General features: G+C 40.4%; 2 protein-coding genes and 1 long non-coding RNA gene across 6 annotated transcripts in view; 1 reads left to right on the forward strand and 2 right to left on the reverse strand.

The window, feature by feature from the left end:
- Window positions 1-13,653, reverse strand: part of ZDHHC21 (zDHHC palmitoyltransferase 21) — a 47,573-nt gene extending 33,920 nt beyond the window's left edge. For 3 of the 4 annotated variants that reach the window (XR_014687341.1, XM_084504747.1, XM_084504745.1), the window contains exons 1-3: window positions 13,527-13,653; window positions 10,495-10,611; window positions 3,233-3,435 (exon numbers count right to left, since the gene is read on the reverse strand). Coding sequence is in view for 3 of the 4 variants with exons in the window: in XM_084504747.1 (XP_084360873.1) it covers window positions 3,233-3,386 (154 nt within the window). In the remaining variant the exon portion in view is untranslated. Of the gene's footprint in view, window positions 1-3,232; window positions 3,436-4,404; window positions 4,505-10,494; window positions 10,612-13,526 lie in introns of all 4 variants that reach the window. The other variant, XM_084504746.1, reaches the window with a different exon arrangement.
- Window positions 13,654-14,658: 1,005 nt separating this feature from the next.
- Window positions 14,659-24,727, reverse strand: CER1 (cerberus 1, DAN family BMP antagonist). Its single transcript, XM_084504744.1, has 2 exons — window positions 21,477-24,727; window positions 14,659-20,000 (listed from the first exon to the last, which is right to left on the reverse strand). The coding sequence occupies exons 1-2, from the start codon at window positions 22,002-22,004 to the stop codon at window positions 19,707-19,709; spliced, it is 822 nt and encodes a 273-aa protein (XP_084360870.1). The 5' UTR covers window positions 22,005-24,727; the 3' UTR covers window positions 14,659-19,706.
- A 432-nt stretch (window positions 24,728-25,159) lies between these two features.
- LOC311427407 lies at window positions 25,160-27,755 on the forward strand. Its single transcript, XR_014687342.1, has 2 exons — window positions 25,160-25,610; window positions 26,828-27,755. It is a non-coding gene; the product is annotated as an uncharacterized lncRNA (long non-coding RNA).
- The last annotated feature ends 205 nt before the right edge of the window (window positions 27,756-27,960 follow it).

The following is a 27,960-nucleotide window of genomic DNA, read 5'->3' on the forward strand; positions in this document are numbered from 1 at the left end:
TGCAAAAAATTAAAAACCACTTCAGTACCTTTGTGCAGGCAACCCATGACGGTCTTTAATTATATAAAAGATAATTGCTTTTCCACTATCCAGAAGGCAAAATGAACCACAGAATCATAGAATGGTCTGGGTTGGAAAGAATCTTAAAGATCATCTAATTTCAACCCTCCCACACACACACAGACACCACAGGCAGAGACACCTTTCACTAGACCAGGTTGCTCATTTTAAAAATAGGTGTGATTTATTTAGTTTTTAAATGAAAAAAAAATCAAAAAGACATTATGGTCATGGTCACAGTCATCCAGAGAGGTTCCAGGTGACTGTAGATTGCTAATGTTACACCCATCTACATGTATAAGAAGGGTCATAAGGAGGACCAAGGGAACTACAGGCCTGTCAGCCTGACCTTGGTGCCAGTAAAGGTCATCTTTAGATGACCTTTAGAAGAACAGGTCTTCTTGAATGCAGTCACACAGCATACGCAGGACCACTGGGGGATCAGGCCCAGTCAGGATGGGTTCATGTCCTGACCAACCTCTTCTCCTATGACTGGGTGACCCACCTGATGGATGACAGAAAGGCTGTTCATGTAGTCTACCTAGACTTCAGCAAGGCCTTTGACACAGTCTCTCACAGTATCCTCCTGGAGAACCTGGCAGGCCTGGCTTGGGCAGGCATACTCTTTGCTGGGTTAAAAATTGGCTGGACAGCCTGGCCCAGAGAGTGGTGGTGAATGGAGTGGAATCCAACTGGTGACCGGCCACCAGCGGTGTTCCCCAGAGGTCAGTGCTGGGGCCCGTCCTTTTTCATATCCTTATTGATGACTTGGATGAGGGAATTGAGTGCACCCTCAGTAAGTTTGCAGACAACACCAAGCTGGGGGGAAGTGTCCATCTGCTGGAGGGTAAGAAGGCTCTGCAGAGGGATCTGGACAGGTTGGGTTGATAGGCCCAGGCCAATGGGATGAGGTTCAATATGGCTAAGTGCCAGGTCCTGCACTTTGGCCACAACAACCCCATGCAGCGCTGTAGGCTTGGGGCAGAGTGGCTGGAAAGCTGTGCACAGGAAAGGCTGGACATGGTGCTCAGGGACATGGTTTAGTGGGTGATATTGTAGTACGGTGATGGTTGACTAGGTACTCTTGAAGGTCTTTTCCAACCTTTATGACTCTATGATTATACCAGTATGTACAAGCTTCATCAAATTATACATCCGTTCAATGAATTCCCATCAATTGGGTTTACAAATATATCAGGTCTCAAAATTTAGGGACAGCTTTAAACCCTCAACTTTTTAACAAGTCAGCAGCATAACACTTCACAGATGCATTAAGATCATGAATTTGCTCTGTGCTGTTCATCAGTGCTTCACAGAACCAGTGTGAAACCCAAACGGAAATTGTATCCTGTCAGACATACTTGACCAGTGGGTTTTATAAACACAAGAGGTACAATTTTGCACCATCTGTGTACAGCTCCAGGTAGCCCACTACTTGATTTTTCACTGGCTAGCCACAGATACCCAGGAAAAGAAATTAAAGAGTTGGCAAGTATAAAGGAATTCTTTGTCTTGCTTTGCAGCTACTAGGAAACAGCACATTTCCTCAGCTTCCTTCATAAACCCCAACAGATTTGCCATTATTATGGTGGACCTATCTTCTAATCCATCCTCCATGAGTGCTGGACATACAAGAATAGCAAGACTTGGGGGTCAAAAGTTTTATTTCAAGCATTGATGCAAGAAACAGCATGCACTTACAAGTCTCTGCCCATTTAAAAAAAAAAAAACAACAACAAAAAAAAAAACTTTCCACAATTGTAAAGACAGCTCAGCCTCATCCTGGCGAAGATTCAAAGCTTACTGAACTTTCCATCCTCATTTTCCTATGTTTTGATTGTAAGAAGCACTTAATGACATATTAAAAAAAAAAACATTTTTTTTTTACATGCAGTAGCACTACTACCCTTTCTATTAAAGAAACAGTTACATTCAAAGGTTAGAATTATTAGTTCAAAATTATACCGAGCTTTGCTGTAGCTTTCCAATCTACCAAAATCTTCATCTTGCTTTTACAAGATTATTACAAAAAAAAAAAAGCCATTTTAAAAGAAAAGTTAAATTCTGAGATATATACAGCACATTTTTGCACTTGTTTTAGTATGTGATTTTGTTCCACCCAACAAAATAAAATATCCCCACCTATGAAACATTACAAATAAAGCAATGACACAGTTACATAGTTACTAAGACATTTACCATGATAGAACTGGTCACACACCAAAAAAGTAAAAACACACAACACAAAACCAACAAAAACAAATCACCATCTGAACAGATCTTACTACTATTCAACATGTTAACATTTAGGAAGCTATATGTGAATTATATTGTAGGGACCATCCAAGTCTTGAAACACGTATCTTAATTTTCTCAGCTTTGGTCTCCAGTAGAAAAGTGCTAGTTATTCAGAGGTGTGTAAGGTAACTGCTTTACACTACATCAAAAATGTAGGTATTCCAGCACTGAATTAGAAATTATTCAGTCTTCTCATTCAGTAACAGATATATTTTTGGTGCTGTATGATCTACAATATTGAGTACTCCCTAAAATTGAAAAGGGAAAGAAAAAGTAGTGGTTAACACTGCTTTGATAGCAGCAGCAGGATGACACTTTGAACTTACTCACTTATGTCAAGAATTTCCTCCACTGCCTTATAAAATACATGCCAGCTATTCTATACCTCAAAGCCTCCACGTGAGAGGACATTTCCAATGGTCCATTTTCACCAAAAAGCTGGCTCCTGTTATAAGGTTTTTCCTCAGCAGATCCTATTAGCATAATTCATATTAGCTTACCTACCAACGGGTATGTGACATGTCTAGCAAAACCCAGCTATTCAACCAACAGAACTCTCACTCTAACTTCTGACGAACACAAAGGGCTATGAGTCTTAACGTCTGTCAACTTTCCATAATTACACTAGTAGCTAATCCAGTAAAAACGTTCTAGCTACTGGACTTCAAAGGCGCGTTAATGCTTCTCCCCACTTCCCACACAAATGAGCTTTACTGTAATACCTTTGAAAGGAGCGTCTCAACTGCTGATAACACAGAAGTATAGAATGTGTCCCTGTGCTCTTATCCTTCATATTCTACCCTGTTAACTGTTATCCAAAGATACTATTTTTACTAGTAGAAAAAAGGACTAAGTTACTTTAAAAAAGACTTACACAGAATTGCCACAGCTGAAATATGTCCCTCTTCATAGCGAGGAAAAAGGATGACTTTTGGAATGAAGATTGTATTGTACAGCCAAACAAAGATGATCAGGCCCATGCAGCACCAACCCTGAGGGTCAACCACAAAGTGAATTCGAAGTCCCATTGAACACAAACACGTAACAATCTGTCACACTCAAGAAGAAAAGGTGATCCTAGAGAGATAATAACAAACAAACAAAGTACATGAAACCAGAATTGTTCAACCTACAGGGGTCTACATATATTAAAATGGAAAAAAAAAAAAAAGTCAATTTATGATTTAAGGAATTAAATCAAAATTTAATTTTTTTTCACATATACTGTTCATATAGTATATGAGCAGTATATAGAGGGAAGAGAACTATCTTATGATTTCATTAACTAGTTATATTTCACTAAAAAGCAACATTTATCATCAAGATGCAAGTAAAAAAAGCAATGGAAAAAAAAAGCAAGTAACAGAAAAAGCAAGCAACTAAGGTCAGACAGCTGGCAGTGGCAAATGAGATTAACATTTAAAGAAGTCTCCCATCAAAATAAAAAGGCTGCAGGAAATACATGGAATAATTTATCTTATACAAGGATTTGTCCCACCTACCTGTTATATTCTCCCAGATACATATTAAGACAATTTTTCTAAAAGCTTGTATGCTAAAATTTTCACAGGCTCACCTATAATTTTGTTGTTTTTCACTGCTAAGTATTCTCTTTTGTGCCATTTAGAGCAATCTAACATATAAAGGAAGCACAATACCCTAACATCTTTCACGTAGGTTTTTAAGAGGTGTAACAAAATGTTATGTTTTCTCACTATTAATCACACTTAAGATACTGAAGTTTCCATTCTGACAGTTTAACATGCTGCGTTTTTCATTCGGTTGGTTAGTTGTTTCTTTATTAATTTTAGACTGAAGAAAACCCATGAATATGAACTTCAGAGCATGATGGTTTGGTGTTTTTTTTTTGCTCTTTCCCAGCACTGCATGTTGCAAGCACCACTCATCAGAACCTTCAAGGGAAGAATTACTTACATTTTTTGTTAGGCTGCCTTCACGTTAAGTATCTTAATGTCACAACACACACATAAAACACTGGCTACACTCTATCCAAGACACTCTCCTTTGAACAGCAGTTTCCCTTACCTCTGGGCTTCAGGGAACTTGCTCATTTTAGATGGATTTCCTCTCATTCCTTTATTTTTGCTACATTGGAATTTCACCTCCTTTATCAGTCAGATGTTACCTGTTTCCAGGGAGTTTTTGTTTCATTCTCGTTGTCATTCACAACTTCTCTGCTTATTACTACCTATCCACAAGTTTCATTAATAACTTGTTTCTTTTTCTAGGTAACTAACTAAACACAGACCTGAATAAACTGATGTTTTCACACATTTATTCACTGTTTATGCACCTGTTCATTGCTGTCTTCTAGTGCAACAGTGTTCTTTTTCAAGTATAGCAGTGCATTTGCCACTTTTACCCTAAAATTTGCTAACATTTGTTATAAACCTGTATTGTATGCTGAATACATCGTTCTGTACCCTTAAAACCATTTTTAAGTTTATGAAAAAAAGGAAGACTTTTAGTCCTATATTTATTGATTTTTTTAATTTTACTGTATGTAACATGCATGCATAAAAGTCTGTTATATACACAGTATTAGTAGTAGCACATATCTAAACATATAAATAGTCTCTAAACATATAAATAACATAGAATTTTTTATACTCCTGAATCGGATAGTTCTTAATATGACTCTATTGTGAGTTACCTTTGTAAATCAGCAGGTTTAGAACTAAATAACATTTTACATCACTCTGAATGTGTGCTGGAGGATCTGTCTCATCAAGCTGTGAAGTTGTGGGAAGAGGTGAGTAGACTATACAACAACAGCAGAACTGAAAAGGAGATGGACCAGATCCCTTTCAAGACAGTGTAGCTACAACAAGCCTTAACCCCCAGCTGTATGTGCACTGAGAAGGGGCACAGGCAGCACACCTCTGCTTGTCAGGCTAGGAATGGAGATATCCAAGATGGAGAAGGCTGGGAGCTTATGAGCTCCAGCACCAGATGGATGGTTCCCCAGGGACCCGGCAGCAAGCAAAAGCAGTGAGTTCTGTCCAAATGAACCTGTGGGTTGGCTCAGCCCAAGTACCATGGCAGAGCAAGCAGGATGGGTCAAAGAAGATCGAGTGGTGAGAAACTCCCTGCTGCTGGGGCTGACGTGCCTCTACTGACCCAACCTGTCACCTGACAAGATCTGCTGCTTGCTAAGGGCTTGGGTCCACAATACCACAAAGAAGCTGTTACTGAGGCCAGCAGCCTGCCCCGCAAACTATTACACCCAGCTGCTCTTCTTCTACATGAGCACCACAGGTACAGCCAGGTGAGAGAGACCAGGAGCAAGCAGACATGACAACATTGCTCAGGTGACGACATCCAAGGCCTGGTGGCTAGGTGGTATCTCCTTCATCCTGCAGGTGATGGAGAAGGGATAAAGGAACAGATGAGTCCCAAAGACCAAAAAGTTGTTCTGCATGCAGTTCTAGCACTGCAATCTCATTCAGATCATGGAGACAAGCTTACACAACTGGAGTGCTGCCACGGATGGATACAAGTTCTTTATGAAAGACACACTGGCATTGAAGTGCATCTACACCAATGCACGCAGCATGGGTAACAAACAGGAGGAGCTGGAAGCCATCGTGCAGCAGGCAGGCTACAACTTGGTTGCCATCACGGAGATGTGGTGGGACCACTCTCATGACTGGAGTGCTGCAATGACTGGCTATAAGCTCTATAGAAGGGACAGGCAGCACAGAAGGGGTGGTGGTGTGGCTCTCTATATTAGAGAGTCTTTTGATGTTGTAGAACTCGAGGCTGGGAATGACAAGGTCGAGTCCCTTTGGGTTAGGATCGGCAGGGACAACAAGGCTAGTGTCCTGGTCGGGGTCTGCTATAGACTGCCGAACCAGGATGAGGAGACGGATGAGGAGTCCTACAGGCAGCTGACAGAAGTTGCAAAATCATCAGCTCTTGTACTTGTGGAGGACTTCAACTTCCCTGACATATCCTGGAAGCACAACACAGCCCAGAGAAAGCAGTCTAGGAGGTTTCTGGAGAGCGTGGAAGAGAGCTTCCTGACGCAGCTGGTTAGTGAACCTACCGGGGTGGCGCCCCGCTAGACCTTCTCTTCACAAACAGAGAAGTACTGATGGAGGATGTGATTGTCGGGAGCTGTCTTGGGCAGAGTGACCACGAAATGGTGGAGTTCACTATTCTTGGCGAGGCCAGGAAGGGGACCAGTAAAACCGCTGTATTGGACTTTCGGAGGGCTGACTTTGAGCTGCTCAGGACACTGGTTGGTGGAGTCCCTTGGGAGGCGGTTCTGAAGGGCAGAGGGGTCCAGGAAGGCTGGGCGCTCTTCAAGAGGGAAGTCTTAATGGCGTAGGAACGGTCTGTCCCCACGTGCCCAAAGACGAGCTGGCGGGGAAGAAGACCAGCCTGGCTCAACAGAGAATTGTGGCTTGATCTTAGGAGGAAAAAGAGGGTTTATAAGCTTTGGAAAAGTGGGCAGGCCACTAGGGAGGACTTTAAGGATGTAGCGAGGCTGTGCAGGGACAAAATTAGCAAGGCCAAAGCTCATCTGGAGCTCAATCTGGCTACGGCCGTTAAAGATAACAAAAAACGTTTCTATAAATACATCAACACAAAAAGGAGGACTAAGGAGAATCTCCATCCTTTACTGGATGCGGGGGGAAACTTAGTTACAAGAGATGAGGAAAAGGCGGAGGTGCTCTATGACTTCTTTGCCTCAGTCTTTAGCGGCAATACCGGTTGTTCTCTGGATACTCAGTACCCTGAGCTGGTGGAAGGGGATGGGGAGCAGGATGTGGCCCTCATTATCCATGAAGAACTGGTTGGTGACCTGCTACGGCACTTGGATGTGCACAAGTCGATGGGGCCGGATAGGATCCACCCAAGGGTACTGAGAGAACTGGCAGAGGAGCTGGCCAAGCCACTATCCATCATTTATCAGCAGTCCTGGCTATCGGGGGAGGTCCCAGTTGACTGGCGGCTAGCAAACGTGACACCCATCTACAAGAAGGGCCGGAGGGCAGACCCGGGAAACTACAGGCCTGTCAGTTTGACCTCAGTGCCAGGGAAGCTCATGGAGCAGATCCTCCTGAGAGTCATCACGCAGCACTTGCAGGGCAAGCAGGCGATCAGGCCCAGTCAGCATGGGTTTATGAAAGGCAGATCCTGCTTGACGAACCTGATCTCGTTCTATGACAAAGTGACACCCTGGGTGGATGAGGGAAAGGCTGTGGATGTGGTCTACCTTGACTTCAGCAAGGCTTTTGACACCGTCTCCCACAGCATTCTCCTCAAGAAACTGGCTGCTCTTGGCTTGGACTGGCGCACGCTTCGTTGGGTTAGAAACTGGCTGGATAGCCGGGCCCAAAGAGTCGTGGTGAATGGAGCCAAGTCCAGTTGGAGGCCAGTCACTAGTGGCGTCCCCCAGGGCTCGGTGCTGGGGCCGGTCCTCTTTAATATCTTCATCGATGATCTGGACGAGGGCATCGAGTGCACCCTCAGTAAGTTCGCAGATGACACCAAGTTAGGTGTGTCGATCTGCTTGAGGGTAGGAAAGCTCTGCAGGAGGATCTGGATAGGCTGCACCGATGGGCTGAGGTCATCTGCATGAAGTTCAACAAGGCCAAGTGCCGGGTCCTGCACCTGGGGCGCAATAACCCCAAGCAGAGCTACAGGCTGGGAGAGGAATGGTTGGAGAGCTGCCAGGCAGAGAAGGACCTGGGAGTGATGGTGGATAGTCGGCTGAATATGAGCCAGCAGTGTGCTCAGGTGGCCAAGAAGGCCAACGGCATCCTGGCTTGTATCAGGAGCAGTGTGACCAGCAGGGCTAGGGAGGTGATCGTCCCCCTGTACTCGGCTCTGGTGAGGCCACACCTCGAGTACTGTGTTCAGTTTTGGGCCCCTCACTACAAGAAGGACATGGAGGTGCTTGAGCGGGTGCAGAGAAGGGCGACGAAGCTGGTGAGGGGCCTGGAGAACAAGTCCTACGAGGAGCGGCTGAGGGAGCTGGGCTTGTTCAGCCTGGAGAAGAGGAGGCTCAGGGGCGACCTTATCGCTCTCTATAGGTACCTCAAGGGAGGCTGTAGTGAGGTGGGGGTTGGTCTGTTCTCCCACGTGCCTGGTGACAGGACGAGGGGGAATGGGCTTAAGTTGAGCCAGGGGAGTTTTAGGTTAGATGTTAGGAAGAACTTCTTTACAGAAAGGGTTGTGAGGCATTGGAACAGGCTGCCCAGGGAAGTGGTGGAGTCACCATCCCTGGAAGTCTTCAAAAGACGTTTAGATGTAGAGCTTAGGGATATGGTTTAGTGGGGACTGTTACTGTTAGTTCAGAGGTTGGACTCGATGATCTTGAGGTCTCTTCCAACCTAGAAATTCTGTGATTCTGTGATATGATGAGGCTGGAGAATTGTCCTTTATGTGAGATAGCAGCACGAATCTGTGGAGCTCTTATCTAGAGCAAACACTGAGCCAGCAGAGAGCTTACAGGTTAGGGTTAGTGGGAAGACCAAGATGGGTGACATTCAGGAAGGTGTCTATGAAAGACTGCCTGATAAAGAAGAAGAAACAGATGAAGCTTTCTCCAGAAAGCTGAGAGAAGCTCTCACATTGACAAGTCCCTGTCCATGTGGGCAGCTTGAACCATCCTGGTATATACTGGAAGGGTGAAGCAGCAGTTTTACATGTATGAGTTTCAGGAGTGTCCTGGCAACAACTTCCTGGCACGGTCAACTGAGGACCCAACTTTGGGAGAAGCTTTGTTGGACCTCATATTCACAAAGAAGTAGTTGGGAATGTGAAGGTCAGGCATGGCTTTGGGTTTGATATCCAAGAGATGGTGGCATTGATGACTTTAAAGGAGGGAATATGGCAAATGGCAAGATCACAATCCCAGACTTCAAAACAGACTTTGGACTGCATAGGGACCTTATACCCCTTGGGAGACCATCCTGTAGAGAAGAGGAGTCCAGGTTCAAGAATCACCTCCAGGTTCTAGAATGGTCCAGTCCCATGTGCAGGAGCCCAGTCATAAGTGGCAGGAAGCTTCCACAGATGAACAAGGAGTACCTGACAAAACTCAGATATAAAAATGAAGCACATATGAAGGGGTAGTAAGAACAGGTGTCCCATGAAGAATACAGAAACAACATTTGAGTATACAGGGCTGGGATTAGGAAAGCGAACTGGAATTGAATTTGGTGCTGAATCTGGTAATGAACGTGAAGGTCAACAGGAAGGATTTCTACAAGTACATCAGCAGCATAAGGAAGGCCAGGGTAAATGTGGGCTTGCTGCTGAATGGGGCAGGGTGCCTGCTGAGAGGCCACAGAAAAAGTCCAAGTGCCTTCTTCACTTCAGTCTTTATGAGTAAGACCTGCTTTCCAGAATCCCAGGCCTCTAAGAGCAGCAGGAAAGTACAGATCCAAAGAGACTTACCCTTAGGGAGGGAGGATCAGATTAAGAAACCTTTAAACAAACTGCATGGGACCTGATAGGATGCAACTACACGTGCTGAGGGAGGTAGTCCTGTGTCATTGTGAGACCATGCCCAATCGCTTGTGAAAGTCTGAGCTGATGGGAGAGGTTCCTGAGGACTCAAAAATGCAAGTGACGTTCCTATTTTTAAACACAAGGAGAAAGATTCAGGAAACCACAAGCTTTTTAGCCTCACCCTGATCCCTTGGAAGGTGGAGCTAATAGTCCTGGAAACTGTTTCTAAACACAGGATGGACAAGAAGGTGATTGGTGGTAGTCAGAATGGATTTACAAAGGGGAAATCATGTAGACAGAAAAACAGAGGCCAATAAAACCGCAGGCAGCTTGAAACGTTGCTGACTGCAAAGGAATCCATTCAGTTTCCATCTTACCAGAACAGTAGATATTCCAGAACTTCATGGCTTATCCTCAGAAGAGGAAATAACATCTCAGGGAACAAAATAGACAGATAAAACAACAGAAATATTTGCTTCTGAGTGGCCTACTAAGTATAACATGAGAGATGCTCTAGAGAAAACAATAGAAATGCCTATAATGGAAAATGGTCCCAAATTCTTACTGCTCAATGACTTAATTGTCGCATGCATGACATTATTTAATTTTGTATTAAATAAATAAAAACAAGCAATGACAAAACCATACCTTCGATGTCAGCAAGTTTCACGAATTTGGAACTATGCAAAAGAAGGACCCATTCTCAGTAAAAGAAGAGACAGTTTTCATCATCTATCTCTGGATTCCTTCTCTTCTCTATCTTTTCTGAAATAAACACAGAAAAGAGAGCGATACTCAGATGACCCTCATCACTGTTTTGAAAGGTGGAATATAATGGATTACCTTCTACACTGTTCTTCATACCTCTCATCATTGAACAGAGCTTCCTTTCAAGCTACTTACACAGATATGCAGATCCTTTGCCTCTCTTGTCTGAATTGATACACTGATTCTAAATAGCTTTCTTCTAATTTCAGTTCTAGGCTATTTCCCAATTTTAGCACAGATTTTAAGATGATAGAATTCAGATACATTTCTACGGAAAACTGCACTACTGTCAATATATCTCAGTTACATTAAATTGTCATACACTTGCTTCCTGCTTGCCTATTATAATGACAAATTAAGTTTCCTATTTTTCTTTATACTTCTTTCAGCAATCCTGCATAAATGATGTTAATATAAAGACTTCCTCTAGCAAAGTGAGCTTTTTCCTTTCTTCCCCTTTGTTGATGTACCATATATACATTAACCTGTATGCGGAAAAGTATTAAACACGTGTGTATTCCAGTGACTAGGTAGAAAAGGTAAGATTTTAATTCAGTTCAGAGACAAGGTAAATTTGTAGCCTTCACTCCTAAAACATACTTTAAAAAAAATATATTCATTCTTTCACTTAAAAATTATATCCAAATGAAGGAAGACTGATCACAAACAATTGTGCCAGTTCTTTAGAATGCACCATTTCTGAGAAGAATAATTAGAGTACGTAGAGGAAAAAAAGTTTTATGAGCTGGTCTGAAAAAAATCATTCGAAAAGAAACAATTGATTTACATCTAGAAATCCAGTATTCATGCCTAAAACTTTTCCAACAAAATAATTTAGGATAAAACACAGCACTTACACTGGAGGCTTTGTGTTCTTCTTTTTTTACCAGAATTTATAACAATCTTTTCTAAATAAATGTCTCAGACACAAAACATTTGAAAGAAAACAGTATCTGTGGCTGTAAAAAGGTTCAGATTTATCAAAATTTATCAAAAGATGACTAAGTCCTTCCTACACAGTCAAGAATTGTTTTGCTTTTCCAAACACTTTTACTAAATGATGCCTTTAGAGCATTTTTTCCTAACCCTCTTCCTTCTTCCCAGTTCAGTTAACAGTACCATAAATTCAGTATTTGCTCACAGTACGACTTGTACTGTGATGTCCGCTCAGTAATAGACTACAAAATGAATCAGAAAGGCAGAAAGTCACTCCCCAAAAAAGAGAAAGCTTTGCACAAATCAGAAACATTAAGTAGAGATTACTCTAACAGGCTCACCTGAATGCAAACTCCCCCCTCCAAAAAAAAAGTATAAAGTTTTGCACCAAGACTGTCCCAACACCTATTTAGAAAAGTTTCATAAATAAACTTGAAACAAGTACTGCTCAATTTCTCATCTCAAGAAGCATGACACCCAGCTCTGGTGATAACCTGCTTCTTGCAGGTTTTATGGCTGTTGCATTGATGCACCAAGATCCTGTACATTCTGCCTCATTTCAGCTGAACAAGTAGCACTGGACTTCTATTTCAGTATAAAAAGTAAGACTTGTGAAAAATCACTTCCAGAGCTTTTCCACAAATGCTTAAACAAACGTTCACACAGGTCAGTATCTCATAGTATTTTTCACTGCAGAATGAGATTTAATAGACCCCATACAAACCAACCGTTATAAAATACCCTTTCAGAGTAAGAAAAACACTGCTTTCTAAAGAGTGTATTTTAAGCCATTTACATAGAAAAAGGAACAGAGAGTAGAAACTTCCTACAGTATCTGTGATAGCTAAAGCAAGGATGTGCCAATCAACAGGCTCCCCCCCAGCTTGTGGATCCACCTGTGGTTTTACATCTGCAACTTTTCCAAACATCTTCTGTAGTTTACAAGAATTACTGTCTAAAATAACTATTACAAAACTGAAAATACAATTCACCAGAAAAAAAAAAACATGGACATGAACCAAATGACTAAATTACTTTTCAACTATATATTTAAGAAGTCATTTTTGTGAAGAGTTGCATCAGACAAGATTTGTTTTTGCAGCTCTTCAGCTTAACAAAACTAGTATCTGAATAACCAGCTAACAAAAGCAGCAGCATATTCTTGCCGTGACAAAACCCCACATACCTATTGTTGCGCATTCATGCAATAAATGACTGTTAAGAGAGGCCTTTGCACCATACAGTTACTTGGTGGCTGTTGATAGGTTGGTTAAGGTAGGCATGACATTCCCAGCTAGTTCTTTACTACTGATAAAACCTTGCAAGGTGTTTCTGTAAACATATACTGCATTCATTAAGCGATTGCCAAGCACCACATGGGGTTGGGCTGTCGGTATATACGCACTACACCCTTACTTACCACAAACACGAGGACATTATCTTCACCTACTGCTGACCAAACAGCCTCATATGGACAGATTATATACAATTTCTTAGATAATACGTATTACTTAGCACATCACTGGTCAGGTCCTGTGTCTGAAGACCTACAATCTCACTCTACAAATCACTGCTGATGGAAACTGAAAGCGTGAAACCAGATGGGGTCGGAGGGCACTGCGCCTTCGCCTGCCGGCTAACAAAACCCAAGCACCTCTTCCATTACCACCTCAAGGGCAAGAGGCACCCTCATCGCTTCGCAAAAATAAATAAATGAATAAAATAAATAAATAATTTAAATAAATAAATAAAAACCACTTTAACCCCGGCACAAGCGCCGTCCGGGGCGCACCCCACGTAAAGCCGCCGACAGCCCAGCCTCGCCAGCCTCGGTCGCCCCTCATTCCCCCCCCCCCCCCCAACGGCTCCGCGGGCCACCGGGACCCCCAAGCGGCCACCCTCCGGTCTGTAACGTTCCCTAACGGCCGTAACGGCCGCGGCGGACCCCCCTCCTCCCCCCCACCACCGGAACCAACCGTCGGGTGAGGCCGCGCGGGGAAGGGGGGGAGGGAGGGGGGGGGAGAGAGGGGCTCACGCGCCCCCCGCTCTCCCGCTCTCCATGGCAACCGCGGGTGTCCGCCGCCGCCAGCCGGGAGCGCCACCTTCCGCTTCCGCCGCCAGCGCCGCCGCGCATGCGCGCCTTGGGGGGGGGGGGGGGGGGGGGGGTAGTGCTGTGAGAAGAGATTGCTCTTAATAATGTGTTTTTTTTTGTTGTTTTGTTTTGTTTTGTTTTGTTTCCTAAAACTTGATAACAGAGGTGAAATAAAGGCAGCCATAGGAACAGGCCACACTGAAAATTGGCTGATTCATTCGGCCAATGTTGAATAAGACGTTGATAACAATTTCTGGAAAGGTTGTTGTCTGTTCCATCACGGATTTCACTTGTATATAAAAGACCTCGTAAATTCCATTACAGATTTCGCTCAGGGATATATGTGGAAAAGACATAATAAATGGTTTATGGAAACATTCCAGTGTTTTGAAGGATGAATGTAGATGGGAGGAAAAACACGGAGAGGAAAGGAAAACAACTTGGGAAATAAAATGGAAGGATTAACAGAGGAAAAGTTGAACAGCTGGAAGTTTTCTGTAGAGTAAAAAATAATAGTAGCATCTCCTAATCAAGTACCAGTTACTGGCAGATCTGTCATGACACGCTGATAATGACCAGTCACTGGATCTGTAGTCTGGTCAGGCAACTTGTATTTTTTCTACATATGCATTTTCAGAGTAAACATGTACTGAAACAGTAGCCTGTTCAAGCTCAGCCATCAGCACAATTCCCATTTGTTAATACTTCTTTTGGGGTAGCACAATGCAGGTAGAAAAGCAGGCAATCATGTGCTTGACTTCCCAGTTTGACTTGCAAAGGCTCCAAATGCAGAAATTACCCAACACTGTTACCACAATAGCAAATCTAGATCCATTTTATTTCAGATGCTGTGATAGGTAATGATGAGTCTTTATAGCCAAGTCCATTCTGAAGAAAAAAAAAAAAATTAAACCTAGGGGAAATATTAACTGCATAATGCGGACTTTACATAAAGTCCAACATGGACATATTACACATAGATTATTAAAAGTCTGTGAAATAAGAAATATATTCTTTGGTGGAGAATATTGCACAACAGTGTAGAATTCCTCTTGGAGTTTCTGATGTCTGTGTTGTGTTGTTGTTGCTGTTTATAAATTACCACAGGAGCCACCAGCTGTCATCATAAAAATTTTATTGGCACTCTGTAAATATTAAATCAGCATGCTAAAATCAAGCCATGTGCAGGAACAGCTGATGCTCTGTTACGGAGAGCACATGCAAGAGAGAGGTATGCACTATGACTCCCTGGATTCTTACAGCTTACAAGTCCCTTGCTTCATAAGGCTGTGTTCCAGGATTCATTTTGTGTCCAATTGTACCCTATGATCGATGTGCAGTAGGGGCTATCTGTGTTCAGGTATCTCCTGGGTTGAATAAATCAGCCTTTTCAACAGTACATACCTTCCTGGATCCTCCTAAATTGTGCAGTTTGTTACTGCCACTTCTTTTCTTTGGCACCATTTTTGTTGCTCACTTCCTTGGAAACCTTGCTAGTATAAATTGGAGACTCTTGTAAACTTCAGAAGGAGCCAAATTCTTTATGTCGTGAAGGTCCACATTTCTGGTGCATGACAGAGGTCCTTATTAGTCACATGCCACATTGAAATGAAACCTGCCCTGATCCTGGCCCAGAAGCTTTTGTCAGTCACAATGTCACATACTGAGGATGAAGCATTAAAAGTTAAAAGAATATATCTTATAAATTTGCACAATGCATTTTTTTCTTTTCCTTTTGCCATTTTCAAAAACAAACAAACAAAAACCTTTTCAATTATTCCCACTCAGCATCCCTTGGAATATTTTAGTCATGCATTTCAGGGACTCCATTTTCTCTCCATTTCTGACCTAATCGCAAGGGAAATGAAAGGCTAGATTCATTTTCTGATCCCTCTGCCTCAGTTGTAGGCACGGTGAATCCCCCAGCCTAGAGAGGTTAAATGAAGTCTATACTAAACCAGGCAGTAGTCTAATTTAGGGGGTTAATTTTCACCCAGCCCTCCGAAGGCATGAGGAGCTCCCCTCAGGAGCTCCCCTGCTGTAACATTAGCTCTTCTAAGCCCTCTCTCCCTCCAGGGCTTACTGCTAGGAGTTCAGGCAGGGTGACAGGAGGGATGAATGTCTCCATAGCTATTAGACTGTGAGGTGCATTTGAACCAGCTTCAGCAGAGAGTAAATGGCTGCTAATAGCAAAATCCTAAACCGGCAAAAGAAGAACTCCCCAGAAAAGGCCATCGTGAAGGCTGGCATCTTTTTGTTTTTGTTTTGTCATGGTGTTTTTTGGGGGGGTTGCTTTGGTTGGTTGGTTTTTGGGGGAGGGGGTTGTTTGTTTTGGATTCCATTTAGCTTTTGATCTGTTCTTCACTGTTTAAATTGAAGTGCGTTTTGCTGGTGCCATGGATCATGAGGCACTGTAAACAGGATGACTTTGTTCTCAATATAGAGATTTAGTGTTTTTAGCAATACTCTTGCAGTGGGCCAAATGCAGCATCTTTTTATCTCCTTTCTCATTTGAGGAAAGGGAATACTGGCAGCTGACAGGGTGAGCTTTAAAGGGAGCAGAAATCAGTAGCTGCCTACCAGATGTTCAAGGAGTTAGGATTGGTTAGCAAGACAGAAAATGTGAAATACTTATAATTCACTATCAGTACGTATTTTCTGTTTCCACTGGCAAAGTCCCAAAACACAGGCCTGCTGATGGGGGACCCCAGGTAGCCTCAACCCCACACCTTTTCCCGTGCACAGCACACATTCCCAGTTGCCCCATACAATGTGGTTATCCAGCTGCAGAGACTGGCAGGGGGCTCTTCCCTGAGCAAGGAATCTTGTTGTCTTGTGATTCCAGTGAGGAGCTCATAAATTTAGGAGAAAGTACGGCGTGAGATTTCACCACCTGTCAGTGAAACATGCTAAAGCTTGTTAGCTGACAGCCATAAGGTTTGCTGTGAACATTTCTTAAGTGTAGTGGACAAAGTACCAACCACAAAGTACTGAGTGCAACTTCAGAGATTTTTTTTTTTCCTGGAAATTATGGTTCAGTAGAATTCATTAAGAGCTACCCTCTGGTGTTTGATGTAGTTACAGGCATTAAAGCCAACCTTGTAAAACACTTATTATAAAGAATAACATACAGCGAAGATATAATTTTCTTAAGCAATAAGAATAAACAGCATTTTTCCTCAATTATTTCCAATGTAAAGAACAGAAACTCCACATCCATTTCAAAATGTCCAGGAGGTCAAATAAAATGTCAGAAATGCACAGACTTCACTTCAGATTGAGGTGAGCTTTCTGACAGCTCTGTAGCTATAGCTTAGTCTTGTTCTGTATGTTAGGTTTGAACCGTAGAGGTCACATTACAGTACTCCACTGCAAGCATAGATACAGTGGGAAAGTTTTAATTACAGGAAGCGTGCAACCTCTTAGTGCACACAACTGAAGTGAAGTCATGCAGGTTTGCTGCTATAATAGCATTACCGCAGGAAGGATCCATATACAGATACGGGTCATTCCCCTCACCTTTCTGACCCACATCATTATACTAGTAGAGGCCATCACAGTTGTGCTGAGAGAACAAAATCTTGTTAGCTTGAGGCACAACTTACTCCTAATAATGAATTTTTAGAGGCTGAGAAGTCTTATCCAATTAACACATTCTTGATTTTGCAGAATGCTGTGCTAATTACATGCAACCAGTCATTGCTGGGTTAATTAAACATTCATCCAAAAAAACCTACAGCACTAATCTAATTAGCAATTACTACAGCTGTCATTACCTCTTTTCACCTCCTTTTAAGCTGTGCAAATTCACACTAAGAATTTACTCCTTCAGACTCTTTACATGAATAGCTTTCTTTGACTACAGTAATCTTCAGTACACAGAAGGAGCTTTAAAAATCAGGCTGAATTCTTTACAGTCTAAAATATAACTTCAGTTCTGCCATTCATATATGCAAAAGTCACATTTTAGCAGTCAATCATGTCAAAATTAAAAGACTAGATGACTTTTCTTTTTAATTACCTTCTTATTGGAAGCATAGGTCCTACCTTCAAAGTGGTTCTCTGTAAGTATCAAGTCTGAAACATACTTGCGTTAAAAAAAAGAAAAAGAGAAAATGCAGACAAAGATTCCTGTATATTCATGCAGCTTTAAATGTCAGTAATTAGAAGCCTCAGAAAATTTAGCTTTTTCAGGTTAAATAGTAAAGTTGTTCATAATCTCAGCCCATTTATGCTCCATGCAGCCCAGCATGTGATGGCAGATTTCTGAATCCTTTCACCAGCTGGCATCCTAAGAATATCGATCAGTATTATAAAGCTAGAATATATATTAAAATAAGTTAAAAATAAGTATTTATTGGGAGTAATACATTCAATACAAGGATGGTAAAAACTTAACAGATTGTTATTTGAAATAACATTATATATCATACTGTAACATACAAACAGCTATATACAGTTTACACATTAGTCTTTAGTGCAAAAGGACAGACAGAAGGCTTTGCTTAGTTTTAATGGGCAATTTTTATTATTTAGAATCAGGTTTATATACAGTGAAATATAACTATATACTAGTCTTCAGTTCTGTCACTGGATGTAACATGCAAACTGCTACTGCGGCCATTCAGACTCAGTACCAGAATATCATTCAGATGCAATTTTCAGTAAAATTAAAAATGAGCGGATCACTCTAAATCCACAATGAACTTGGACAAAATATTAAGATACTTCTGGTCACAGCACAATTCATACACAAAGGAATCATTTACCAAACCCTTGAATTCACCAGTTATACAAATACTGATTTCCAATACCCAAAGAAAGAGCTGTGGATAGTTTAATAAGAGGGGCCCAGGTCTGACAGTGTGGCAGTAGCACTAGAGCAGATTCCCAGAGGATTACAGGAGCTGGTTAGAAGTAGTATGGTCCAGTTTTTGGAATCTGGGATGCCAGACAAGTCCAGGGAGAAGCAACTGGAGAAACCAGCAAAGACAGCAATTCAGCTAACAGCTACTCATGCTGTCTGTACTGGCTAGGACTGGAATCAGACCTTTTCTAACAGAAGGCCTTCTCTGGTGTTCCTATAAACCTATACAGGTATCGGCATGCTGATAAGATCCTTTTGCAGATTTTCGATCACACAAATGTGTTTTCTGCTTTAGTTTAGCTGTTGAGAATGCTACTTAAACTTTATCTGGCTGTCACCACCAACACTGAAATTCATCTAACAGGAAAATATGCATTGCCTTTCCACAGTGAACTTAAATAATAACAACAGTGGAAATACATTAATTTCTGGTGCTTTCTGTGGAAGTCTATATTTTTCTTTTTTTTTTTTTTCCTCCTTCTACTGTATGAAAGTTTCAAGAAAAATACATGCAGAGGAACTGCAGGTGTGTAAAAAGAGAGTAAGGGGTTTCTATGGCAAACCACTTGCAAACCATTCGCAACTACTAAGCATGTAAGTTGTGAGGTGTGTTAGTTTTTGCTGGAAACTGAACTCCAGCTGGGAGCAATCAGAATGACCCTAACTCATCACAGCTCTCTTTTTGCCTTATATCCATTTATATTTTACACTCTCCAGTCACTATCTTGATATAAAAACAGACCTGTTTTTGCAATGAAGAGACTAAAGCCTCCTATGTGTTCTCAGTAGAACAATACTGGCAGTCTCTGCAAGCAAAGGCAATGTAGAACAGCCATTACATTAGGTTTTTGTAGAGATAAATCATCATGCTAGTTCTTCAGCTGTTGTTTGCTAGCATCCTAGGATGCTAGTAGTTATAGGAAGGTTGGAAAACTTTAGAAGGTTTCCCTTGTTAAAGTAAAAACTTTATGCACAAACCCAAAAATTCCATCTCCATTTCTTTAACAACTGCAAGGAAACATCTGTTAAATTTTAGGTAAAGTTATTGTTGAAGCAAAGAGGCAGTTTATGTAGAAATTTACATCTTTAATATTTTGGTGTAACTGTGTGATGAAAGCCTTTGAAGTTCTTTGATTATTTTTTTTTTCCCATTGGCAAATTCTTATGATCAGGGACTTGAGAGGTACCTTGAACAGGTTAGTTGTGCTCGTGTGCATTTTCATGCAAATCTGACTGTCGAGATTCAAGCACAGGATCTTTAATCTTCTGAATCTCACATTTACACTCTTCCACAATCATGACTTCTTTGACCACTGGGACAGAATTGGTGCAGTTGAGATCCAAGCGCTTCATGGAAAACTTGGTTGGCATGCACTGAGAACAGAAGGTATAAAGACGATCTTCTGGACCAGGAACATGAAAGGAACTACACTTTCCAAAGCACAGATTATTCTGTACTATCACCTTCTCACAGCTCTCATGAGCTATACCCTGAAACAGAAAACAGTTTGAAGATCACAGTATTAGCAGTGATACATTAATATAATTTAGTACTAAGTCTATATTTCTGGTACATGAGTGACCAGTGGGATTTACTTGAAAGCATGAAGGCAAAAATAACAAAACAAATCAAAAAGCATAACTCCAAACTACTATTCTATAAGAACCATTTTTTTTCTCTGAACATTTACTTTAAAAATGTTTATTTTTGATGGCAATCAAGCAGTAAAATACAAGACTGATTTCTGTTTTACAAAACAAAAATAACAAAGACCAAACTTTGGAACTCCTATGGGCACTTTTTAGATTGAACAACACAGGAAAAAAATTCTGCTCAACTCAGAGCCTTTGTGAACTGGTGGGAGAAATCCAATAGGTGGATTTACCTTTCAATTGGTCTCTGAGTTCTGCATTTCCAACATGGTTAAGCAGTCTTTCCCACTTGCAGGACTTAAAACATCATTTTGTACCAATATTATTTCAGATAAACCACAAGCTAAATTCAGCTGTAATCCTGATTCATTTTGATGTGGGAGATGAATATAATGTTATTTAGCAGTTAAAAAATAAATATATAAAATATTTAAAGTGTAATTCAAGTTCTGTAATTTTCTTGATTTGCAAGAGTAATAATTGCTTGTATCAGGAGGGACTATGTCACATTCCCAAACCAGGAAAAGCTAGACTGAAGTTAGCTCTTTGATATTGGCATAACTGCAGCCATCATGGAGAAAGCTTGCCATATTACGCTGACACAAAAAGTAAAACAGTACATGTGCCTAGGCCATATATGTCTGCCAAGGAAATAAATTTAGGGATGTAAAAAAAGAAAAAAAAAAAAAAAAAAAGTGATCCTTAACTTATAGTCACAGTGTTGATAGAATGCTCAGAATACATACGGCCTTATGAGGAAAACAGCACTGTTGTCTACACTGCTTACTTGCCTTGATATTACAGCATGACTGAATGGCTTCATCTGGGAATGGGACAATTTACCTGTTCTCCAACATTCTTAGTATGGAATTAGATATATGCATCAGTCTTTCAATTAATACAGTAGACAGGAAAATTTGCTTAGCTGTAGGAAATCAACCAGCTTCTCCTGTCAATTGTTGTTCTGGGACACATTTTTTATACATATGTACATATATAGAGAGATGTATAGCAACTCATGTATAGAAACATTATAGATGTATATGTGTTGTATAGACCACCTCCCTGCTTGCTCAGGCTAGGTCAGAACATCATTGCAAAAAGAGAATAAATAACTCTGAAAACAATGTGTGGCTTTCCAGTGCTGCGGTTTCACAGTCTGCCTCATCAAAATAAAGCTTCGAGTCTTTCTCAGAGCTTATGGAGTGTGTGGCCCTTTCTCTTAGCAAATGAACTAACCCATGCATGTTTACTTGCTGATTATAAGAGGCAGGAAAAAGGACACATTTATTGACCTTGGACACCTGTTCTTACCTGAGAAAAAGGCAGGGTTCTGCAGGTTTCTTGGTGCATTTCATTAGTCTTGATTGGCAGGACAACCTCTTCTGAAGCTGAATTTTTCCTTAACATGAAGTGGTCCCAGAATTTCTTGGCATCTTTTCTATGGGTATGTTCAACCTCCCTCTTGCTGGAATAGTGGGATGGAGAGACGTTTTCCATGGGAGAGACCTCTCTGGGTGCTGTCCAGGTTCTAACATCTTGGTCTGCATAGAGTTCTGCATTAGGAAGGTTGAATCTGGACATTTTTTTCTCCCCTTGCTTCTGACTCTCTCCTGCTGTCTGTGGAATTGCTACAAAAAAACTTGGTTGTCCCTGGGTTTCCTCAACAGCTACTGGGTTTTCCCCCACCAGCTCACGAAAACTTTGACTCTCAAGCAGCTTTTTGTCCAGGTAGAAAAGCCGCTGAAATGGCCTTCTGCTTTTCCTTTGCTGTGAGTCTACCTGTGGCTCTGTGGCTCCAAGATGTGAGAGCACTAGCAGCTGAAGGAGAAGCAGTGACATGGTCCTGCTGAGTGTAGCCCTGTAGACCTGCTTCTATTGCACTGAACAGTGTGCTAGTTTTATACAGGAGCCTGGTGTCAGCTTAAGTTTGTGTGCCAAGAGGAGGGGGGAGCTCAGAGGAGACCGTAGTGTGCTTAATTGTATTCATTTGCTGTAGATTACAATTATGATAGTGGAGTTTGTGCTAATGAAATTCCACTTTCAATCTGTATGATGTGTATTGCAAGTTCCTATCTAAAAACTAGTAACCTAGGATGGTGTGGGAGACAGGGGGAGTCAACAGGAGGAAATGTTTGGATAAGCTGTCTAGCTGAGGCCTAGGAATTAAGGAAACATTTGAGGTGGTGTATTAGCATGTTCAATGTGGTCTTCATTGTTTATTTTGACTTTCCATTCCACAAAGCTAGAGACTGTCAAAACAGGGAATGTTATTTCATCACAACAGGAAAAGGCAAGCTGATTAATGTTTTCTAAAACATGAAGCTGGATCTGGAGATGTAAAATCAGTCTGTGTTTTCAAAAGTTGCTACTAATTTTGGTCTTTCAGATTTTGAATATGATCCAAGGCCTGCATCAGCACTGCTGCAAACTGGCAGACTTATGCTCACACACCCAGAGGAACCTGGCAGAGAGCACTAGTTCTAGCTTCATCTCTTTCACAGTAGTTTTGCAGATGTGAGAGTGCAGAAGTTTTACTAGTCCAGAATAAGTTCACAAGGTCAATAAAATCTGCACCCTCAGTTCTCAAAGATCCATACTGAAATTTCCTGTACTGACACCAAAGACACTACAAATAACCAATAAAGCTGGTAAACAAAATGAGGACTTAAGCAAAACACATTTTGTGATGCATTTTGTGATTCCAGAGTTGAATGTCTCAACAGAAGTATCTAAAGACTACCAGAGCTAAGCTGGAGGCTTAGTTTCACAAAGTTATGCTATGCAGCATGTGAGAAGAAACTTCTGGTAGTACAGCATACTTAGGAAAGCACTGAGAGAAGGAAAAAAATATTTTCAATAAATATCTCAAACATTGATTCTAATCCAAAAATATTAAAAGGAAAATCTGTTTCAGATAACTTGTGATGTTAGTACTCTGTCCTCTACACATACCTGTTTCTACTGGGAAGATTCTATCAATAGACTCTTAAGTTTGTAGCTAATTTCTTCATTAATTTTGAAAACCAAGCAGGTCTGTACCAGACATATAGAATAATATGTCTTTCATTTCAGGGGAATTAGTTTAGTTTACTTCGATTAGCAGGTAATAAGTTCTTGGCAATTTCCTTGCATGGCACTGATGCAACACACAGTGAAGATTTAGAGCTTGTCCTTATTCCATAATTTACTTGAGTTAAAATTTGTTCTTGTCTTGATTTGAACCCTGAGACAGAAGTGCATGGAGCTCCAGCAAGAATGGTATTCACACACCACTATTTGAGTATGTGTGCTTTGACCTCAGTGGGATGAGTATCTTGTTAAGGGAAGCAAAACTGTCAGGCACAAACTTTATTACTCTGTATCTTCAGTCCAGAGAAATTTAATTCTGCTACTGATTTGGTACCTTCCTGAAGTCTCAGAATTGCCAGGGACAGCAGACCTCAGTTGTCAGGAATGAAATCACGGGAAATCTTGGTATTTGCAACAAGATCAGCTATGACACATATCCCCCAGAAGTCCTTGCATCAGATTTACATAAGCATGTGCAGTAATAAAGTGGAGTAGGAAAGAATCAAGAGGAATAATTTGATTGTCAATAGCAAATTAAGTAGTATAAAAGTACAGTTTGGATCCTCACACCTTGTCTTCATTGGCCACCATGTGTAGCTGAAGTGACTGAGGTTTGGATCTAAAATTCCTTATATCTGGTGCATATTGGTCGTAGCTGTCCAGAATTACTCAAGGAGGATAAGTACATTATATTTGTGTAGAGGTGGTGGTTAGGGGCACGGTAAACTTGGTATTGCTAGGTTAATGGCTGGACTTAAAAGATTCTGTCATTTCATGTTTTTATGACTCTTTCTCCTTTTTCCTCATTATTTTAGTTGCTTAGAATGTTACAAGACGAGGGTGATACTCAGACCTGTGTATTATATTGTATTATATTGACATAGAAGGGTCTGACGTGTTTGGTAATGACTTTCAAATACTAGATTTGATTGTTTGAAGTAATATATATTTTTGTAGCTCTTTGCTTCAGAATTTAAAATTATAAAGCTCACTAAAACAATTTAAAGTCCATTTCTTCTGGATTATAGAAATACAACAGAAATATTCCTTCTGTTTGCTTTTAAGCTGTTTTTCACTTCCTTTGTCAGAAGTGCCTTTTCACCAAGTTGAAGAACCTAGCAATGTACCAGCATTTTTTGTTTAAAAGGTCCAGCTATGGTCTTGATCCTTTAATGCTTGTTTCAACTTTATCCATATAAGCAAAATTATACGGATAAATTAACTCACATGTATGTTTACAGAAATGAAAACTAAGTGCCTGAAGGGCCCAATTTACCCCTTTTCAAAGCCTTCTGAAGAAAAAATAATAATAAATTTTAAAAAATCCCACCACCTTCAAGGTAAAAATGAACAGACTTTTAGTCTTCGTTAAAAGTTACCCTAATCTGCCCTGAAAGAAGAAGCATACATGCAAGGCCTTTCTTATCTGGTGTGTCTGATGTGGTTGAGGCATGGTCTAGTACCCAGACAGCCTTAACTTCTGTTGGAAGCTTCTCCTGTTCATAATATGAATATGAGCAAAATAATTTTATGACTGCCTTCTCTCCCCCCCCCCACCCCCTCCCCTCCCTTTTTTTTTTCCAAGAGGGGGTTCTTCCTGCATCTTTTCACAAAGAACCAATCAGGCTGCAAGCAGGAAACATTGTGCAAACAATTTAAGAATATCACACAATAATAAAGAAAATGTTAGTACTGGAATTCTTGTCCTAGACACTTGTATGTAAAGTAAAATGTTGTGGATTATTTGTGCAGTGCAAATGTTAACAAGGAATGCATAAAGATTTATTCTGGCATATAGATATAGATGTTAAACTGCTAGTGTGCAATGGCGCTGGAAAACAAACAAACAAACAAACAAACAAACAAAAAAACACTGTTTAAGATCAGGATGGTATTTTCTGTTCTATCCTGTACCACACAGCAAGAAAGAAGGCTGAAGCAAAGCAATACCAACAAATCTCTCTACAACCTAAAGGCAGAAAACTGAGCTCTTATCTCCTCTAGGCTAAGCAAACTCTGGTTCTTGGATTTTCTTGGATAGTTTTACCTAAAGATCTGCTGAGAGCCAAAAGCTGCATGCCAGCCCTGGTTCTGCCAGGCTAATCTCATCCTGCTTCTTCATGCCTACAATAGTAAGCTGTGGCTGGTTTCCAAGAGACAAATTTGGTAAGAAACGGGGCCTGGTACATCTGGGCACAGTTTGTTCTATATTTACACACAGTCTAAATCTGCTTTGGAGTCAGCTGCATGCATAACTGCACACAGGTAGCAGGACATGTCCTCAGCCTCTCGTTTCAGCGAGGAGCCAGCCTGCATTATGGGAAGGCATCCCAGCTTGGACAGTGAATTTGGAGAACCACTACAAAGTTAAAAATAGTAAGTATTTGTACGTCTTTTTGTGGTGACATCAACTGCATAGTCTAATAATTGACAACAGAGATTGGACTGAGCACATTATCATTATGTTCCAAATGCAGCTAATCTCAGATTTCTACAAAAAGCAATGATGTATCTTTTATAAAAACTTGTTTTCCTGCCTGATTATCCTTTCATGTAAGCATAGCACATGTTTTCACTGTATTTTGGTTGTTAAATTTTGTGGCTAAATGCAGCAGCGTCTTTCAGGCAGGCTTTGATTTGCCTTCATAGTAGCATTTTTTCAGGACATTCTGCTTTCAGAAATAGTCACTGTGAATGTTTGCCCATCTTTTTAAAAACACTATCAGGTCTATAGATGACAAGTGACATGCAAATGCAAAGTGGTATTATTCATTCGTTTCAGAGCTGGAGTTTATTCAGTCATTATGGACATAAACTGAGTAATTAGTTACACTGCCAGTTGATGCCTAAAAATAATTCTTAGGCAGTGCTTGAATTACTTGCCTTCTGTTGAGCTAAATAATTTCATTATAACATGATTAATGATTAAATCATTAAAATGGATTTTATATTTTACAGTCCACTTCAATATCCTATCATTTTAGAAACACATTGTATGTAGACAAACTTGTATCCACATATATCTTTTACAGAACCCACATGAAGACCTCAGAACTAATGAATTAGCACTATGCAGTTTATTCTCCATTTATTGTACTTATCAAAGAAAGCCATCTGTGGTCTTTGTTTTACTGAGTTTCGGGAAAACAGATCGCATACAGGCCTCACGGGGAAGTTATAATTATGAAACCAAAAGGCTTTTGTGAAGTGTGATAGGAAAGAATAGCCAGTAAATAATTTTGTATTTTCAACCTTATGTACTGTACAGCATGAATTTCACCCTTTGTCTATTCAGCTTCTAGTCTTTTGTTGTGTTGTTACTTGCATTGACTCATTAATATACCTTTCCATTCACATTTTTCTCTTTCTTTTCTCTGTTCTGGAGAAACACAGCTAGAATCTAAGTTTCAAACTACTGCCAAAATGTAGATTCTTGCACTTGAAAATGTTCACTTTTGTGTCTAGCAGAGCTAGGGTAAGTTTCTTTTCATATGTGTTGATTCATTGCTCTCACAACACTTGACAGTAAGATGGAATAATCTGCATGGCATTAAGGACACATGATGCAATGGATTGTTTCCTCTCTGTTGCAGTTCTGAGGATGGAAGATTTTGGACTGGTAGCCACCTCTGAAGCATTTCCTCCATCATACCGGTACATATGTACCACCTAATTGAGAACATACTCAATTCCAAAGCCATGCTGAGGACCTGTGCTGAATATGTTCCTGATCGCTACAGCTTATTAAACCTTGAGACACTGAAGGAGGAGGAGTCTGCGCAATGGGAAATTTCAGTCTTGAGGAAAACACGATTTCTCAGAATAATTTGTGTGAATAATAATTGGTTAGCAGTGATAATTCACCAAGGAGTTCAACAATACCAATTGAAGAAATATGCAAGAAAATGTTTCTAGCATAATTCAAGAAAGAAGAAGAAAGAAAGAAATTAAATTTAACAAGAAAAACAAGAAAGAAAGAAATTAAATGTATTTAATTACAGTAAAAATGTATTAAGATTTGTCTGAAAAATTTGTCTGTATGCATAAAATAGTATCCTTTTGCATACTGTGCTTATATCCAATTATTTAGGTATCATGTTGCTATTCATTAGGTCTTCCACTACTGAAAAAAATACATTATCTCAGCTCTGTGAAAATAAACTAACAAATCTCTGTTCTTGTCTTCTACCCTTATACTGGTTATATACTGATAAACAGAATAGTAGTTAAGCAGTGGAGATAGTGTAGCAGCATTGTCCAAATTACAAGTAGCATAGCTTCTTGTAATAAAAGAGTTGAAATCTCAATGAAGCTGACTGAAGATCACAATGAGAAACAATGCCTTTTTTTTTTCCTGTTAATTTTAATGATCCTTTAAATGATGAATCATTTTAAAAATTAATTTTATGGACTGACAATCTTTCTTGAAGTCATTCTTTCTCTTATATATCTGCTTGTAGACTTGTAACTTTCTTTAAATTTACTTCTCAAAATAAACATTCCAGCATTTTCTATTAAACATATAGTTTGCTTATGATATATATGTCCTTATAGTACTAATTCAGAAAGGCTCATGCAGAAGAAGAAACAGAATTCAGAAACTGCAAAGAATAAACAGCAGCTATATTATACTTAACTATAAGTACGTTACTACTATGCCCAACACTTACGTTTTTACCACTAGCTAAAAAAATAAAAATAAAACCACCAAAAATAAAACACACAC

This window comes from Aythya ferina (assembly GCF_964211825.1).
Source record: "Aythya ferina genome assembly, chromosome: Z".
Taxonomy (NCBI): Eukaryota; Metazoa; Chordata; class Aves; order Anseriformes; family Anatidae; genus Aythya; species Aythya ferina.